Source organism: Misgurnus anguillicaudatus, unplaced genomic scaffold (genome assembly GCF_027580225.2).
Source record: "Misgurnus anguillicaudatus unplaced genomic scaffold, ASM2758022v2 HiC_scaffold_26, whole genome shotgun sequence".
NCBI classification, from domain to species: domain Eukaryota; kingdom Metazoa; phylum Chordata; class Actinopteri; order Cypriniformes; family Cobitidae; genus Misgurnus; species Misgurnus anguillicaudatus.
This window is the reverse complement of record NW_027395276.1, coordinates 2921160-2940443: the sequence shown is the minus strand read 5'-3', so window position 1 is coordinate 2940443 and position 19284 is coordinate 2921160. Positions and strand designations below refer to the sequence as shown.

The window sequence follows — 19284 nt, the reverse complement described above, 5'->3', positions numbered from 1 at the left end:
TGCTGTCTATATTCATGTGGTTACATGGGTTTGCCTAAGGCTGGTTTGCACCAAATAAGTAAAACAACGCCTCACTGCTAGAATATTCTCATCTCATTAAATTCCTTATTTTGCAGGTTAACAAAATGAGGCGTTAGCTGCTGTTTAACTTTTTTTTATAAAAAGTGACACTATTTGCAGGGTTAGTCCTTACCATCCTTTAACCGTCACTGTCCCGAATGTGGAACTTTGGCATTACATTTTAAAACAATAATTTCTTAGTCTTAACCAACACTAATCTTGACAACCTATATATTGTTGGAAAGCTCTCAGATTGAGGTTTTCATATTTCATCACCATTTTGCAAAAATAATGTTATAGTACGAGTAAGTTTCTAAAATGTCACTGGCCAACAGGTGAGCCCAAGGTGTGTTTACATATTTACTATTAGATATCCTATAATAATCTTGACCACCTATATATTGTTGGAAAGCTCTAAGAATGCAGTTTTCATATCTCAAGGCCATTTGATGATAGAATGTAGTATTGACAGTCAGTTTGTTAAATGTCACTCACCCCGTTATTATTATATATTCATATTTGTTATATCCTATTATAAATCTTAAAAAATCTTGACAACCTATATATCATTGGAAAGCTGTAAGAAAATAGTTTTCATATTTCAAAGCCGTTGGATGATAGACATTTTGTAGTGACAGCCGTTTTGTTAAATGTCACTCACCCCGTTGGAATACATATCCTATTATAAATCTTAAAAAATCTTGACAAGAATCTTGAAAGCTTTAAAATTTTAGTTTTGATATTACAAAACAATTTTTTATTAATAATGATGCAGTGACAGTAATTTATTCATTTGTGATTATACAGCAAACCGTTGACACCTAGTGGCCTTTGTTGGTAAAACCACTAAAAGTGGCAAAAACCTCATTTTTAAAATTTGGATCAAAACTAGTTGAGACTTATGGCTTTATTTTTGTAGCATTTTGGGAGTAAAAATTTTTCATTTCTATGGGTTTTAAATATAAAATATATACTTTATTGCATTATTTTTATAGTTTAAAATTAACTTAAACTGCTATAACTTTTTTTTTTTTAGTTTAATATTCTCCATACACATCAGTGAAACACTTTAAAGCGTCTTCTTTAAAAAGAGACCAAGATTTTGCTTCTAGATCAAAGAATGCCAGAGTTATAATAATTTGAAGATGCACATAATTTTTTTTCACCCCCAGTGAAAGGGTTAAAACAAAGATACATTTTCTACACTGTTAAATAAGCACAATTGTTATAGACTATATCTGAACTTGTATTGGTTGCTAAAGACAGAACCTGCAATTATATTATGATATAAAATATATGGACATTTGAAAAATATATATAAAAATAATAATTAATATATTTAATCTAAAATATGCAATACCACAAAGCATCAATCTTAGCAATTTACGCCATCGTGTGGTCAGATATGATTACTGCATGCAGGCGTTATTTCCATCCTCTACTACACATGTCGCCATCAAGAAAATGCAAACACTATGTTTGTTTTGTAGTTTGTTTACGTTTGTGCATAGTAATGTGGGCGTTTAGACGGATACAAAGTCATTTTAAAGGGGAATTGTCATTTATTTGTTTATATTCTTAATATTCAATACAGTTCAAATCAAATTCAAAAATATACATTTAAAAACATGTTTTTTCTAAAATAGACCTGGCAGCAGTATATGTTCAAATAATATCCGTTTATAGTGTATAAATCTAATTAAATTTGATTATGTAGGCCTATTTCTCTGGTCTATTTGTATGTATAATGTTTATGTAGACGTAACATAATGTTATTATTTGTAAAATAATATGAATCATCATATAATGAACATATAAACATTACAACTAAATTTATAAAATAACAACTATTTACTTCGTGAACAAGTCCACTTGTGCCGCGGTGCATTGTGGGTGTGCGCGGAGAAGTAAAATGGCGGACTTGGCGAACGAAGGTAGGCAACCGTGTGAATTCGAGAAACGCGTAAAACAAAAGAAATGAACAGCCACCGTGATCCGTCCATGTCACATTTATGTTAGTTAAAGTGCCATGCATGATTTTGACACCGTCCGTGTTTATAAACGCCTCCATGGTGGAGCGCGTGCGGATGTTTAGCGCAAATTAGCCGACGAGTGGCTTAGCTTAGCGGGCTACTCACTGACAGACTCTGTGTGTATGTATGCGATAAAGCTAACAGGCTAACCCCGGCCTCTTTGCGTGTTTCTCTTTTTGATTTTTAGGCGGGTGGAAACGCACGCGCTTGCCTCAATACTCTCGCGCGCGACACACGCGTGCACGCTGTAACATCTCCAGAACGTTAAATCGATGCATGTCGAGCATTTCATGAAAGTTTTAACTGCACGAAAGATTAACATAAAGCATTTAAGGTTTTAGCATTGGCCTACCGATGTTTCTTTTAGATTGTTAACGTTACTGGTATGCGTACATGTTTAGGCATTTTTGCCGTTAGCGATCTCCTCAGCTAAGTGTGATGAATAATTAGACCCTGTCGAAAACGACATACATTTAAGACTTGATATACATTTATACACGGAGGTTAAGTGTTGGCATTTTGTGCTAAATGTGTTTTCTGTAAAACTGCTTTGCTCCAATCCAGACTGAAAAGGACAAATGTAATTGAAAAGTGATCTAAACAGCTAACATGTTAATAATCCTACAGATGACGTTTGTGTATTTAACTACATTTGGTAATTCAAGTAATCAGGTGGCATAGATGCATTTATTTTGGACATTATTGGCTTTTTGTAGTGTAACCTATTTTGATGCATTTACTTTCTGTGTTATTTAATTCCATAGTAAACAATACATTTATAGGCCAGCAAAATCTTTGATATTTGCATTTTGTTAAACAGTCCTGTTTTACTGTTCTTTGATATTAATTCTCTCCAATGCACAGAAATGAAACCAAAACTCTCGTGGGTGGGGTTATGACTTGCACCACTCGTGTTTGGGAAGACTTGTTTTGTTTCCATCCGATTTGATTTCACAATACGAATATGGTATAGATCTAAAGGGTGCATCGATTCGTGCACAAATCAGATTAGAGGTCCAAAAAAGTGTAACGGTACATTCACATTATGGAAGGCGTGTCTAAAGCGTGACATACAGCCAATCACAGTGGCCGCAACACACGTGCCTCTGTTCGCCGGGCTTGCTTTAACATAATTGGCTGGGTCTGCACTAGGTTATTTGCATAAGGCGAACTGATTGGCTGACGCACGCGTTGGCGCTTGAAAAGTTGAGAAATACGGACTACCGGTACCTCTGGGAACTTGACTGTCAATTTCGTCACCACTCCTCTTTGGGGGGAAAACAAACTAGACTTCACATAGACTTCAATACAAAATAGCGGAACAAAGCAACGTTCGTACACAGCCGACAGGCGTAAATAACTTAAAGTGACACTTTGTAGTTTTTTAACCTTCATAATATATTTTCAAGACCCTTGTGATGGTACATCGACTTAAAATAGGTTGAATGACATGTCTACCATAGCCTGATGGGGTCTGTATTGTTTTTACTCGTACTTTTAAACTTGAGGTTTCGGGTAGTAACCCAGGCACAAAACAAAAAACTACAAAAATCTGCTTTACGGCATACGTCGCATACGTCACTTCCTGCACTTCCTCAAATTTGGACGTGAGAGCGCAACTACTTCTTTTCCTGATGTTTTTGTCATGGCCGAAGCAGCAACTAAGAAAAAGAAACCCAAGGTTTTTTTGGAGGAGACCAGAAAGAGAAAAGGGGAGAGTGACAGAATAAAAAGAAGGATGAGGATCAATTATATTGGGCCAGCGTTCGCTCGCTGGTGTGAACTAAAGGAGGAGTAGGGTTTTCTGACTGATGCTGCTTGGCTCCATGCTTTTGTACTAGTAAGTAATGTTATATTGCTTGCATATATAAGTCCTGTCTGGCGGCCGAACACTTTTTTTACGTGAATTTTACTGGAGGCTACTGGAGAGTTTAGAGAGAGACTTATGTTACGTGACATTGTGGCACCGTGGTGGCGTCATGGACCTACGACAAGGCGGCTCCAGGTTCGATTCCCTTTTAAGTCAATATATTTTTTTTATATAAACTTTAACCAAGCGACCACCGTTACAACTGGCTTGCAAACGTGAGCTACGCAATCTTTTGGTGTTTGAAAAAAATAAAACCCATGAAATTATATTAAATGACACATGACATGCATGCTGGAAGGCACACTTTGTGACCTAAAGAGTTGTTGTCTTTTCCTTTGCGACATTGGTGCGGCGCTTGTGGCCTCTAGGGGCGCTAGACATGAAAAATACATGTCTAGCACCCCTAGTGGCCAAAAAGTTCCATGGTGTGCCTTTAAGAAATCACTCAATATAACATGTCGAGTAATTATATGTCCACCCTGCCCGCCATACAGCACGAAAGATACATTAACACATTTCATTTGGTCATGTAAAAACATGTCCCTTTCATTCTCCCAGCATCAAATTTGTGTAACAACGCTACCCAGTGGCCAAAGTGTCTTACCTGGACATTTACTCGTACCTCATCGAGTCAACAGGGAAGCCAGTGAATGATTTTACTTCGTATTTGAAAGTTACTTAATATATATTATGTGTCTATATTTAGAGTACTGAGTGCACTTTTCCGTCCAGCTATACAACTAACTGGCTAAGCGATATTTTCAAAATAGAAATACACATTTTGCACTGGGAGAATGAAAGGGACATGTTTGTAAATTGACCAAATTAAATCTGTTAATTTATCTTTCGCACTCTATGGCAGGCATGGTGGACATATAATAACTTGACGTGTTTAATCTGAGTGTTTTCTTAAGTTATTTACGCCTGCCAGCTGTGTACGAACATTGCTTTCTAGCTATTTTGTATGGAAGTCTATGGGAAATCTAGTTTGTTTTCCCCCAAAAGTGGGCATGAACGTGTTCGGAGACATTCTATGATGTTGCACCGGTTGTGCTATGTTCAGCTTCTGCCGTGAGCAAAGGCCATGACGTTGACGGATCCACAATTCAGTTCGGCAACGCATGATGTCACTCATTAAAAGTAAATGAGAATCGTTAACGTGTACGCCCCATGTGAATGTACCGTAACCGGCCCGAATCACATTTTACCTGACGTGTGTGACAATATTTTTTAAAGAAAGACCCGATGAGACAAACCACAGGAAATTAGATGCGGTTTCGACCTAAGCGAGTGGCAATTTTTTTTTTTTTTTTGGTATCTGACGACGACACCAAGCTAACCACTAAAATGTGCATTCAAAATGAATTCACAGGTCTGGCTCAATGAAAATTAACCTACCGCCAGCCACACTATGTCGCAAGCGCAAAAAGATGATGCGTTGGAAAGCGTTGAAAATGCATTGGTCCATTTGGCAAAAATACATTTATTTTAAATTACCCGAGACCCGATGCCGCTAATTTTATAATTGATTCGTGTCTGAAGCACACGCGAAACATTTAGACCCGAACTGTCTCGGGTCAGACCTTGGGTTTTCGGATCTAAGTGGACCTGCGAAGATCTCCTAAATCAGATCTCCCCCGGTCCAGCTGCCTCCTCATCCAGGGTTCCCGTCCACCTCTTGCCCTGGGGTGAAATGTAACCCCAAGCACACATGATTTACCCCCATTTAGGATTCTGATGCCCTGCAGTACAGCAGCCCGGAGTGATGAGGTCACCCATCATGAGGATCTGGCTGTGTGTGTGTCCATTGGATGCCTCACCGCATGACCCAATTACAATGATGTGTGTAGATTTGGAGTCGGGCAGATGGAGGAGAGTTAGATAGTTATTTGTTTAGGAAAAGTAGCTATTTACAGATTTGAATGGTGCTTCGTGGTGTGTAAATTAACTTGTTATTAAGGACATTTGACTTTTATCTGTATGGTTTGGTTTACAGCTCACTTCGACATTGCATGTATTCCCTCTTTGCTTGTGTGTAACATTTTTGTTTTACTACCCTGCAGTTTTGTTGCTGTCATGGTACTGCATCTAAAAATATCAGAGCCTGATCCGCCAGATCATGTGTCTTTGTTTATTTATGAAGCATGGTTTTTATTTTAAAACCATTTTGATGTGCCAGTAGCATCTTGTGTTTAACTAGTTTGCCTGGTTATTTTTAAGTTGATTTAGACTACAGATTTTAGGGGTTGGAAGAGGTTACAATTTACACACAGTTTAATATTTACAAACTTAGGTTAAAGTTCTTTATAGCTATTGCTCAACTGAGTTCCTCTTAAATGTTGTACGTTGTTGATAAACACACACACGTGTGACTACATGGTTCTGTTTTGTTTGGCAACTATACTGTTATATGTCTACTCTTAGAGATAAAGTTTTAAATATCATTCTAAATTTAGAAGAATAGCGGAGCCCACCCCACAAATACAATGATATGGAACAAAAATATCATTGTGATAACTTGAAGAGCCATGTTTTCAACAGCTGATGAATGACAAACACTGACAGTCAATCCAAAGCCATTCGAATTCAAAGGTCTTTAATTCAGAGTTGAAGGCGGGTGAGCTAGAGGTCTTCTCAGGTCCAATGCAATGTACCCAACCAGAATCACTTTTTACTCAAACACAACGTGCACATTTTTTTGAGAGACAAACCCACGAAAATTAGACCCTAGTCTGACCCGAACCATTGGCAATTGTTTTGAATCCTACTCAATGTAAACCGCACCGACGTGTCTGCATCTCTGCATCCATGCATGCATCAGACAGAAAGAAACCCCATTGGCTTGTTAGCATGGGCGCTGAAAAAACACCCATTATCGGATGAGAAAGTGTTTGTTGACAGTTTCTATTAGTAATATTAGCACAATGACAGATCGCGGTCATACCTGGAGTTGCGAGGAGGTGCGGGCGGAGCCTCAGAAATTAGCTGTCTTTGCCGTTTGTAGTGCATTAAAACAATGCAGTGTTTCCCACAGGATTTTGAGGATACTATGGTGGTGATGACGTTACCCGCTAATTAGCATATATGTGACGTCATCATGTCGTGTTTGAGTTTGATCTAGTGTTGGCACCTGAAATATGTTTCACTTCTACTCTTTGATCTGTATCTGTATTTGATCTGTATTATATATCAAATTATATTTTAAGCCGAATTAAGCTGTTTTAAATAGTGAAATAAAAATGTTAATGGAATCATGAAAATTCTATTTGTGGGGGCCAGTGTTAATTCTGTGGTGGGCCACCACAAATAAATCAATGTATCGGAAACACTGAAATGAACAGTTTGTCTAAAGCGCTGTATATAATCTATGTATATCAACCACGGACATTTGTGCAATTTTGTGCATGTTGATTCTGACCAATCGAGAAGCAGTTTAGGAAATACGTTCAAATACATGGCCAATGAGTGATGTGGATCTTATCACATGACTGAATTTTGGTTTGTTTCAACTAGTGCGGACCGGAGCATTTAGTGTCTGAATCGGTACATAAAATCACAGACGTCGTGTGGGACACGTTAAACCTCAAACGTCGTTTGGAACTTTAATCCCATCCGTATAGTGCTTTTGTCTTTGGAGCAGTTGCGCCTGCCTTTATAACCGTCCAGCTCACACTATTGCGATTCGTTTACCACCACTTTCATTATTACAATTATCAAAATAATTGATTAGTTGTTGCAGCCCTATAATACATCTGTTATCTATGTTTTGCTTTACTATTGTTCAAATTGTCTCTGGATAGATTAGACTCAAATGTTTGGTCAAACAGGGTTGTCTTTTTTATTTTCTATACTATTTATATTTTTTAAAAGCTAGCATGATACATAGCTTAACAGGTTGTATAATTTTCTGTGTTTTTTTATGTTTCACAGAGAAGCCAGCCATAGCTCCTCCAGTCTTTGTGTTTCAGAAGGACAAAGCCCAAAAGGTTTGTCTGCTTTCATCTGTATTAAGAAAATATTAATGAAAATAAACTTAATATCTTTATCTGTATTTAACATCTACCATGTTTTGAGTGAAATCTAGTCCTGCCTCAGGATTAGTCGCGACTAATCATTTGCAGAATAAAATAATTATTATACACAGTTCACCCACATATATTATGTAAATTAGTATAAATATTTATTATATAAATATACTTTTTTCTTAAAATTATACATGCATGTGTGTGTATTTATAAATGCATAATTATTATACACAACACACGCACGTATATTATGTAAACAAAAACTTTTATTTTGCAAACGATTAGTCACGACATACCAAAAAGATTTGAAATTGTTTCCCAAACTTTGATACAGAAATATTACTTACTGGGAATCATGTAGGCTTTCTTAATATTAGCCATTCTAGTTTTTTGGAATCCATGATGGCTTAAATATATGTTAATAAAGGCACTAGGTTAATTTTGTAAAGGCAGAAATATCCTGGGAAAAGATTCATAATCCATTATGTACACGGTTTTGTATTTTATCGCAGTGAAATTATGCATTTTTAATAAAGGTTCAGGCATAGCATATAATTCATGCCAACTTTCATCGTTGCCAGGTTCACCCACCAACTCTGGGTTCTAGTTTGGCTGGTATTGAGATGAGTTTCATCTGCCGTCTGACATAGATACAAATCATCTCCAAAATATGAATTCCCAGAAACCAATTAAGCAAAGCAAATCAAACAGTGCAATGTTTCAAATGGTTGTTTTTGACCCGGCCATGAAATCGTTTGAAATGTGAATCTTAAGATGTTGTCTTCCAGTAGACTTTGTTTACTTAGCCAACCAATTAAAATGTTTTTTTTTCCATCTGTTCTAGAGATCCGCAGATGGGTCGAGCGCGGAGGATGGAGATGGTGAGTTTACAGCAAGAAGTTACAGATGGATAAAGCTCAGTGTCATAATCAGACGCTCATGTTGTGTCAGACGAAGCTGTCTGCGAATTCTAGCTTTAGTTTCTGATCAGTCTGCCGAATTTGCTTTGCCCTCAGATTCGGATCGAGATGATGGAGAGTACTGTCCCCCAGTAAAGAGAGAGAGGACCTCATCTCTGACCCAGTTCCCCCCGTCACATTCAGGTGAACATGCTCTCAGTAATTCCTATACGGGTGATTCTCACGAAAACTTGGTTTTAAAAATGTCAAGCATGAAAATGTAAAAATTGCTTAAATTTCCTTTTTTTCCCACCAGACATTGAAAAACAAAGTCTGGAGTAAATGGGAACATTATTTTAAAAACTTTTACTTATCATTTAACACTTTTTGTAACATAATTTAAAAAATGAGTCCTAAAAAATCTCATTACCGCAACAGTCAGAAAACATCAACACTGACATATTTTCAAAATGACATGACAAACCTGAAAGAACATAATTTGGAGATTCTGCACATGCATTTAAAATCAAAGTATTATGCTTCTATTAATTAAATTAACATTTAATAAGCATCTGTTGCGGTAATGATAATCAAAATGTCGTGTAAGCATTCTGACAAGACAATATTTCAAATTAACTGTAAAAAAATGATCTTACCTGGTAGCCATCTTGAAGTAACTGGTCCATGTGCTTGGTCACTCAAAATCAAACTTTATTAAAATTCTGTATGTGTGCTTAAAATGTTCTCAAAAAGTGTTGCGGAGGATGAGAACATCAGGCATGGACACATCATTTTCCTAATTTTTCTTCATTATTATTATACATGAATATTCAGTAAATATTTTTTCTGTCATCTAAAGTAGTCTAGCAAAACATCCATTTATTTTTTTTTCTTAATATTTTTGTGTTAATTTGATTAAATTACAACATAACGCATGTTCAAACACAGCCGGACACATTGCGGTAATGAGAATTTCAGCAGAAAATGAGATAAAATTTCCAATTATAAATTCTTATGTTGAAATCACACATTGTGCAAGGTAGAACACGGTATTGTGTTAATTCTGATGCTTTTTAACGTTACTATATTACACATTTTAAAGCTAAAATCATTAGTGCCGTGGTGTTTCAATGGTTTCGTGAGAATCACCCATACACGGTCGTTCATTCTAATGGGTTTGACTGGTTTGTCGTTGTTTTTGTTTTATCAAACTGACAGTATAATACTGCATCTGTTTTTTCACCTGTTACAGTTCCCAAGAATAACATCTTTATGCCCTCAAGTTTATGCCAGTCTCCAACTGGCAATTCAGACTCTGAACCAGGTAAGAAATCACCATTATTTATTATCTATCATTCCAGTTTTCTCCTTTTGTGGCATTCACAAAAGTGGCACTGGTTTGTTATTTTACTGTGGTACCTCCGTATCAAATGTGCTTCTGTTTCATGTCACTTAATGAAGTTTATTTATCTAAACAGTTCGGGGGAGAAACATGGTCATGTAACTAATAAATGCAACAAGGTCTCTATATAAAGCCATCCCTCACTTCTGTCTCGTGACTATCCCATTTAAGGAGGAGGGAGAGCCCTCCCCTCGGACAACATGCCAAATATGCTTTAGTATCATATCTGATTACGTGTTAATACAAACTCGTGAAATACTGATGAATATGAAATGCATTATCAATGCTGAGATCAAACATACAGTAGTTGTTTTGTTATAGCTTGTGCATGCATGTGTATTTTTTTATTTGCACAATTATTTTATTTTAAAACTAGTTGATTAACAGGTACAACGTTATCCAATCACAGACCCAGCCTGAGTCTGTACTAGGGATGCTCCGATCGATCGGCCGCAGATCGGTATCGGCCGATAACGTCATTAAATGACTCGATCGGTCCTTGCTAAATTTGCCGAACTCCTAAACCGATCTTTGTGTTTACTTTTGTCAACATACGGCTCCTGAATGCGGCTGCAGTTAGAGACCATTTTTACGCAATGCGAGCATTTTTATAATTTGGATTTGGATTTCTCTCTTTGCCTTTGCAGAGATAAGTGAATTTTCTATGAGGACGCGATCCGATCAACAGCCCGACGCGTCTTTACATCCCCATCAAACAGTGTATACAACACACATCTATCGCGGAGAATTGCATCCTCATGCCAAAAGTTTATTATTTGCATGCGTTTTAAAGTTTTGAGCGTTTAAACTTTCATTTTCCTCACAGCTGCTCTCGTCCGCGTGAACGGAGGGATCTCTCTCACGTCTTAAAGCTACAGTAACCTAATTCATCTCTCAATAAAATCACTTTCTGCTTTTGACTAAGGAAGTGTTATACTTCATACGAATGTGTGTATGTTTAATTCATACAGTTTAGACTGTGAAGTGTTTTATTTTCAGCACTTTTATATTGCTTAAATATGATATATCAGGCCACTTCTTAATTTCATGATTTTAATCATTTTGTGTGTGCTCCCACGACTTGTGCTCCCAAGTCTTACATAAAGAAAAGGAAATGTGTTTTTATCAATAAGGTGGATAAAGTGCTAATAGTCTAAGCACAAACCTAACCAAGCACACCAAAGCCAAATGTTTTTAAGCTGGGCGCATTCAGAGGCCTGTGTGATACCAAGATCTTACAGGAAGTGGTCAGAGCAATTTTCTCTGATGGAAATGAGCCACAAAAGGAGAACTTTAGAAAGATGATGACTGCGGCTGTGTTAAGAATACTAGTGCTTACTGCACACTATCATTTAGTATCTGTTAAAAATAGTAGGTAAACAAACATTCGGTATGCAATAAAAAATTGTGCTATGTTACATTGTTCTTGCATTGACCTCACCACATTTTAGTTTAGTTCTTTTTCTCTTTTGTCAAATGTCGTTTTATTATTACTTTTGGTTTTGATTATTGTTTGACATATTGGATTGCATTGTGGTTTAGTATCTTACACGGTGTTAAAGGGGTCCAAAATAGTGTTTATTTTGAAAAGCAAGCGCTGTATGTTCTGTGATGTGACTAGTGCAGATGCATGCATTGCGGTGTCAATACTGGAACGATATATTGTGCGGCCCTAATGTACTATACATGGTGCATAAATATTAGTATGAACAATCTTACGGTGTCTTTATTGTTCAAGGCACACACCGCTCTGTCTGATGTTGTGTCTTAATGGAATAGTCCATTTTCTTAAAAGAAAAATCCAGATAATTTACTCACCACCATGTCATCCAAAATGTTGATGTCTTTCTTTGTTCAGTCGAGAAGAAATTATGTTTTTTGAGATTTTTCTCATTTTAATGGACTTCAATGGACTCCAACACTTAACACTTAAAGGAATAGTCTACTCATTTTCAATATTAAAATATGTTATTACCTTAACTCAGAATTGTTGATACATCCCTCTATCATCTGTGTGCGTGCATGAAGCGCTGGAGCGCGCTGTGACGCTTCGATAGCATTTAGCTTAGCCCCATTCATTCAATGGTACCATTTAGAGATAAAGTAAGAAGTGACCAAACACATCAACGTTTTTCCTATTTAAGACGAGTAGTTATACGAGCAAGTTTGGTGGTACAAAATAAAACGTAGCGCTTTTCTAAGCGGATTTAAAAGAGGAACTATATTTTATGGCGTAATAGCACTTTTGGGAGTACTTCGACTCGCCTGAAAAGTCCGCTCCCCTTCTCACTCTCATAATGGGAGAGGGAGGGTGTTACTGCGCCGAGTCGAAGTACTCCCAAAAGTGCTATTACGCCAGAAAATATAGTTCCTCTTTTAAATCCGCTTAGAAAAGCGCTACGTTTTATTTTGTACCACCAAACTTGCTCGTATAACTACTCGTCTTAAATAGGAAAAACGTTGATGTGTTTGGTCACTTCTAACTTTATCTCTAAATGGTACCATTGAATGAATGGGGCTAAGCTAAATGCTATCGAAGCGTCGCAGCCCGCTCCAGCGCTTACGTGCACGCACACAGATGATAGAGGGGATGTATCAACAATTCTTAGTTAAGGTAATAACATATTTTACTATTGAAAATGAGTAGACTATTCCTTTAACTCAACACGTAACAGTTTTTTTCAACGGAGTTTCAAAAGACTATAAACGATCCCAAACGAGGCATAAGGGTCTTATCTAGCGAAACGATTGTCATTTTTAACAAGAAAAATTAAAAATATGCACTGTTAAACCACAACTTTTCGTCTAGGTCCGGTCCAGCGCGACCTAACGTAAATGCTAAGTGACGTAGGGAGGTCACGTGTTACATATATAAAACGCACATTTGCGGACCATTTTAAACAATAAACTGACACAAAGACATTAATTAGTATCATTTTGTATTTTTCTTGTCAAAAATAACAATCGTTTCGCTAGTTAAGACCATTATGCCTCGTTTGGGATCATTTAGAGTCCTTTGATACTCCGCTGAAAAAAACTGTTACGTGTTGAGTTAAGTGTTAAGTGTTGGTGTCCATTAAAGTCAATTAAAATGAGAAATATCCTGCAATGTTTTCCTCAAAAAACATAATTTCTTCTGGACTGAACAAAGAAAGACATCAACATTTTGGATGACATGGTGGTGAGTAAATTATCTGGATTTTTCTTTTAAGAAAATTGACTAATCCTTTAAGAATGAACTTTGTGTGTTTGTTTATCCATGAGATTTTTATCTGGTGTTTCATAAGAGATGTTTACTTTAGTGTTTTTTAACGATTATTCTGTTTGTCTGTCCCAGAAGAGAAGCCTGTCGGGTTTAGGTTGAAACCTCCAACCCTCATTCATGGCCAGGCCCCAAGCGCAGGTAAGATCAACTCATTCCTGCTCTTCATATTTTACATGCAAATACACATGACCTTATACTCATGTTCAAAGGAGATCTGGGAAATTGTTAGTGTTGTAAAATACAGCCTGAAAGCATTAAGAAAAGGAATTGACTTCTTGTTCCTCTTTCGTACCCCTTTTTTTTATTGTCTTACTCTGCTGAAAGATCTTTAAATAGATTTCGAGATCATTTTAAGAAGTTAAATCTAAATTGTTTAAATTAAAATATTTAAAAACTCGCATACAAAAACCAAGTCATCTCCAACAGGCATAGTTTGCATCAGTAGCTATGAGTACATGCACAAAATTTTCTCAGTCCGATTGGAGGTTATGACAGTTCATTTGACATGTACCCTAATCTGATTAAAATGTTTGTTTACATGTACACTATATGATGACTTATCACTGCCCAAAACTAAACAACTAATAAATGAAAGCTAGTGATGCACCGATGTATCGGCCACCGATATTTATCGGCCGATTTTTGATGAATTTGAAACCATCGGCATATCGGTAATAGCACAAGAAAGGCCGATACCGATTGTTTATTAATTAACTGCATAAAGAAATCCATTATATGTAAAAAATGATTTAATGTTGTTAATAAAATAAATGCTGAATAGCAAAAACAACCTTTGAAGGTTGTCATGCAGTCTTATTATATTTGTTTTAGCTTAATTTGTGCCTCTCTTATTATGTTGGTCAGTTGAATGTTAATTAGATCCAATCCATGTTTAGTAAAAATAATTTGATGCAGAAATAAACTAGCTAATAGACCAACTGTGTAGTATTGTATACAAGTGTTTAATATCGGAATCGGCCAGAAGTTGTCTGTTTAAATCGGTATCGGCCCAAAAAAAATCCTATCGGTGCATCCCTAATGAAAGCCTTTAATTTTTAACCCACAGAAAAAAATCAGCTTATGGAAACGGTTTAAAAGTACCCCAAATCTAAAGTCCGCAAAAAACGCAGGGGACTTGGCAACGCAGCGTACAGCATCTTTCGTCGAGTTCACACTTTGTCTCTGGATAAATGTACAAAGTCAAAGTTGATTTGGAGAAAGTTGTTCTTAAGAAGATTTCAGATCTAGACAATAAAAGAACACACTTTCTGAAAGGCACGAAGCTATTTTTTTGCTTTATGTAGCCTAATGTTATAAAATACATGAACGCTGCAAAATGTACAGCATGTGATCCCATTACCTTGGGGTGGCAGTGGCTCAGTGGTTCATGTAGGTTGTCTACAAACCAGAAGGTTGGTGGTTCAATCTCCGGCCCCACCTCGAGGTGTCCTTGAGCAAGACATCTAACCCCAGCTGCTCCCGACGAGCTGGATGGCGCCTTGAATGGATGACACCGTCGTCGGTGTATGAATGTGTGAATGGGTGAATGCGAGGCAACTTGTAAAGCGCTTTCGATGGCCATAGGTCTATTAAAAGCGCTATATAAATGCCGTCCATTTTACCTTAATAATGCATGTTTCCATTGCCTCGCTATTGCATTTTCCCGTGACGAGAAAAAGTTATGCGTATATAAGAGGTTTAAAATAAGACGTGAACTCTTCTGCGCATGTGCACAATGTATTTTTGCATCCGATTAAGAAAATACTATGATTCACGCGTTTACATGCATACTTTTCTCCTGATGCTCGGACTGCACCACACCTTTTAATACAATCGAAATTTGCATCCAATCGACCTCAGTTTTATTGATTAAGGTGTTTACTTGACGGCTTTTCAATCCGATTGGTTGCATGTAAACGTACCTAGTGTTAGTCAACAGGAATCATCACCTGAATTGCTGGGATGTTTTTAGTTGAAGTTTTGGGGTGTGTGTGTGTTTATCCTGCTGTGTTTGGTTTCTGATTCAATCCGTCAGTAGGTTGTTTTTCAGGCGTTCCAAGTCAAAAGCCTAAGGAACATCAACGTAGTGTACTGAGACCAGCGGTTCTGCAGGCACCACCAGCCAAGACCCTCACGGATTCAATCAAGACCAGTATGTCCTTACACTAAACACTGCTGTTTCGTATAGTACTTCCCTGTTTTTAATGCATAGCTTTTCTTTTTGTTTTAATTTGTATTTGTTTTAATAATTTTTTTATATGTTCTTTTATGCACATGTGAAGCGCTTTGAATAACCGTCTTGTATGAAATCTGCTATGTAAATGAACTATTTTATTTGCCTTTCTCAAGCAAGTGGAGTCTTATGTATTTAGATTATTGTGTGTGACAATTCACTCTAGATTGACTGATTCCTGGTCATGTTATTCCAAATGAAAATTGTCTTTTCGCAGACTCCAGCTGTGGAACAAATGGCGTGGGGAAGTTTGATGATGCAGCGTCAGAAAGTAGTTCCGTTTTCCAGAACAACACAGAGAGCTCGGACAAGTCGCCGGTGAGTAGGGGTGGGCGATATATCGGTATAATTACCGGTATTGTGTCACGCCATGATATGGATTTTGCAAAACCGTTGATACCGGTGTTACATATTTATAAAATCTATTTTTGCACTTATCAAGGTTCCCGCAGGGTGTTAAAAAAACTAACCTTCAGAAGGTTATATTTAAGGCCTTAAAACGGCCAGATCTAGGACTTAAATTTAACTTTATGATTTTTTGTTTTTTAAAAGACCATGCGGGAGTTTACCCAAGTCTCCGTACCCATACCTCCGTTCCCGAGATGTGCTGTCTACAGAAACACAAAAAGAAAAGCTCAGATCGCACTTGAATCCATTTTTAATCATCATTTTTTTAAGAGAATGTAGGCTATTATAGTGCACGCAAATCCTGCCAAAGGCTATATTTCAGGTGTTGTGATCTGTATACAGTGGGTTTGGCAAAAAACAAGCCTGTGGCTTACCTAAGCATTGCCAGGTTCTGAAATATAGAGGACCCAAAAGTGAACAAAATCGACACTGCTTTATTAAAAATCAACTTAAACAGTCGGGACGTCACGAGGCACCAACAGCGCGTCAACAGTGTTACACATTTAGGAGGCTTTTCTTTACCTCACACACAGCTTCCAGCGTGTTTAACGGTGTTACTCCCTTTTTTTTTACTGCGCACTGCACTGTATGCGCTCTCCAGGTAACAGCAACGATTGCCGGGTGGAAAGCAAGAAATTAACGTAATAAACCATAATTTGCCAAAAAGTCCATTTATTTTCTATTTTTCGATTTTTTTTTATTTATTTTTTTTGATAGCGCAAATTAGGACTGGCCGGTATGACGGTATGTTCCGTTACCGCGGAATAAAATGTCAGACGTAACAGATTTTTCTATTCCGTCTATTCCGCGGAATGCAAATAAGTGGGCGTGGCTAACTCTGCCCACACGCATGTTAGACTTAGTGTGACGGGAGAAACATGTAAAATAATTCACTAATAAAAAATAAACGAGTTATTTGTGTAATTTTATAATAACTGCCAGTGAATCCACCGCGGGTCTCGCAGCGAGACTCTCTCTCTCTCTCCCTCGATCTGTGCTCATGCAGCCGGCCGGTTTCTCGTGTGCAGAGGTCGGTCTCTAGGCATGCGCAAGGAGCTGCGACGCCAAATAAAGGGTTCTTCTCGAACATAAAGCTAACAGTTGGAAAGTTTTCTTAACTCTAAGCAAGCTAAGACAAAACTCGCGTTTATATCAGTGACACGTGTGCTGCTGGAGCGATGTAGTTTGACGTGCCATTTGCTTATACAAACATTGATCGGAAATACGAGAAAGAGACGCAAATGTTAAGGTCTAATAGAAAGTAAAGGTGTCAAGACCTTAAAACAGACTTCATGATCATCACATCATATCATAGCACCTGTCATATTTATAATATCTAGGTATTCATCCTGTCTGTAGGTTTTTGCATATGTTTATACTTGTTCATTTTACATATTGCCTATTTTTAATGTAATGTATGCATAAATACAAAATACACTGAAGGCATACTATAGCTTCAATAGTCTATAAAATTAATAACTCAATTATAAACAAGATTCTGTCTTATCAAGACTTAATCTGTTGTTATCTTCTGGGCATTTTCACTTTAACATTATTAACTTTAAATGGCTCATAATTTAAAACTGCGGTGAGCATTTAGTTAAAAGCTAGAGTGAGTGGGAAATTTCTGTACATTTTTATAATAAAAAACAATTTAAACTGAAAAACATTTATACCGTGAAATATACCGTTCTGTGAAATAAAATTACTTTTTTCGTGGAATAGATTTTTGGTCATTCCACCCACCCCTAGCGCAAATGGTTAAGGAGTTACGGTTAAATTAAAGCACTTTCAGAGTCCTTTAGCGGATAACGTAAGCACCATACCAAACACATTAAAAACTGCTTTTAATGGTAAATTTCGTTTTCTTAATTCATATTTATTAATTAGAGAGGCTATTAAACAATACATAGTGCATATTTACGCAAAAAAACGTATGAGTGGAGTGTTTTTGGCACTGTGAATCTGCTGGTTAATTAAATTAAATGCAATAAATACATTTATTTATATAACTTGTATTAATAAACTGCTTTTATTAATGTGTTCAGGGATTAATAATAATTTTAAAGTGATGCAGCTGGCATCTCCCATCAGATGTTCATATTAACAACAAAAAGAAAACGATACTGAGCCAGGGTTATTATTATTATTTACAATTAATTAAACGTGCCTTTATGAGTCTTTTTATAAATCTTGTTCTTTGTATATTTATAAATCAAACAGACACAAGATATACACAGCACACAGTTTTAAAGTTGTTGGACGTAGTGTAAAACATTGTAATAAGCCACATACCAGCAAACGACAATACTAAATTCCATACTTTCATACTTACCATATTAGTGACAGTATGCATAAGAAGATGAGTCCACCCATCCACACAATGGTACATTTTAAAGGAATAGTCTACTCATTTTCAATATTAAAATATGTTATTACCTTAACTAAGAATTGTTGATACATCCCTCTATCATCTGTGTGCGTGCACGTAAGCGCTGGAGCACGCTGCGACGCTTCGATAGCATTTAGCTTAGCCCCATTCATTCAATGGTACCATTTAGAGATAAAGTTAGAAGTGACCAAACACATCAACGTTTTTCCTATTTAAGACGAGTAGTTATACGAGCAAGTTTGGTGGTACAAAATAAAACGTAGCGCTTTTCTAAGCGGATTTAAAAGATGAACTATATTGTATGGCGTAATAGCACTTATGGGAGTACTTCGACTCGGCGCACTAACACCCTCCCTCTCCCATTATGAGAGTGAGAAGGGGAGCGGACTTTTCAGGCGAGTCGAAGTACTCCCAAAAGTGCTATTACGCCATAAAATATAGTTCCTCTTTTAAATCCGCTTAGAAAAGCGCTACATTTTATTCTGTACCACCAAACTTGCTCGTATAACTACTCGTCTTAAATAGGAAAAACGTTGATGTGTTTGGTCACTTCTAACTTTATCTCTAAATGGTACCATTGAATGAATGCTAAGCTAAATGCTATCGAAGCGTCGCAGCACGCTTACGTGCACGCACACAGATGATAGAGGGATGTATCAACAATTCTTAGTTAAGGTAATAACATATTTTAATATTG

At 36.9% G+C, this 19284-nt stretch overlaps 1 protein-coding gene across 2 annotated transcripts in view; it reads left to right on the top strand.

Annotated features, from left to right (window-relative positions):
- Window positions 1–1920: 1920 nt before the first annotated feature.
- Window positions 1921–19284, top strand: part of LOC141349051 (ran-binding protein 3-like) — a 32276-nt gene continuing 14912 nt past the window's right edge. Inside the window, exons 1-8 of one of the 2 annotated variants that reach the window (XM_073864506.1) lie at window positions 1921–1994; window positions 7894–7949; window positions 8833–8869; window positions 9005–9091; window positions 10140–10211; window positions 13627–13692; window positions 15605–15706; window positions 16005–16105. In XM_073864506.1, the coding sequence (XP_073720607.1) occupies window positions 1973–1994; window positions 7894–7949; window positions 8833–8869; window positions 9005–9091; window positions 10140–10211; window positions 13627–13692; window positions 15605–15706; window positions 16005–16105 (543 nt within the window). In that variant the 5' untranslated portion in view covers window positions 1921–1972. Of the gene's footprint in view, window positions 1995–7893; window positions 7950–8832; window positions 8870–9004; window positions 9092–10139; window positions 10212–13626; window positions 13693–15592; window positions 15707–16004; window positions 16106–19284 lie in introns of both variants that reach the window. The other variant, XM_073864505.1, reaches the window with a different exon arrangement.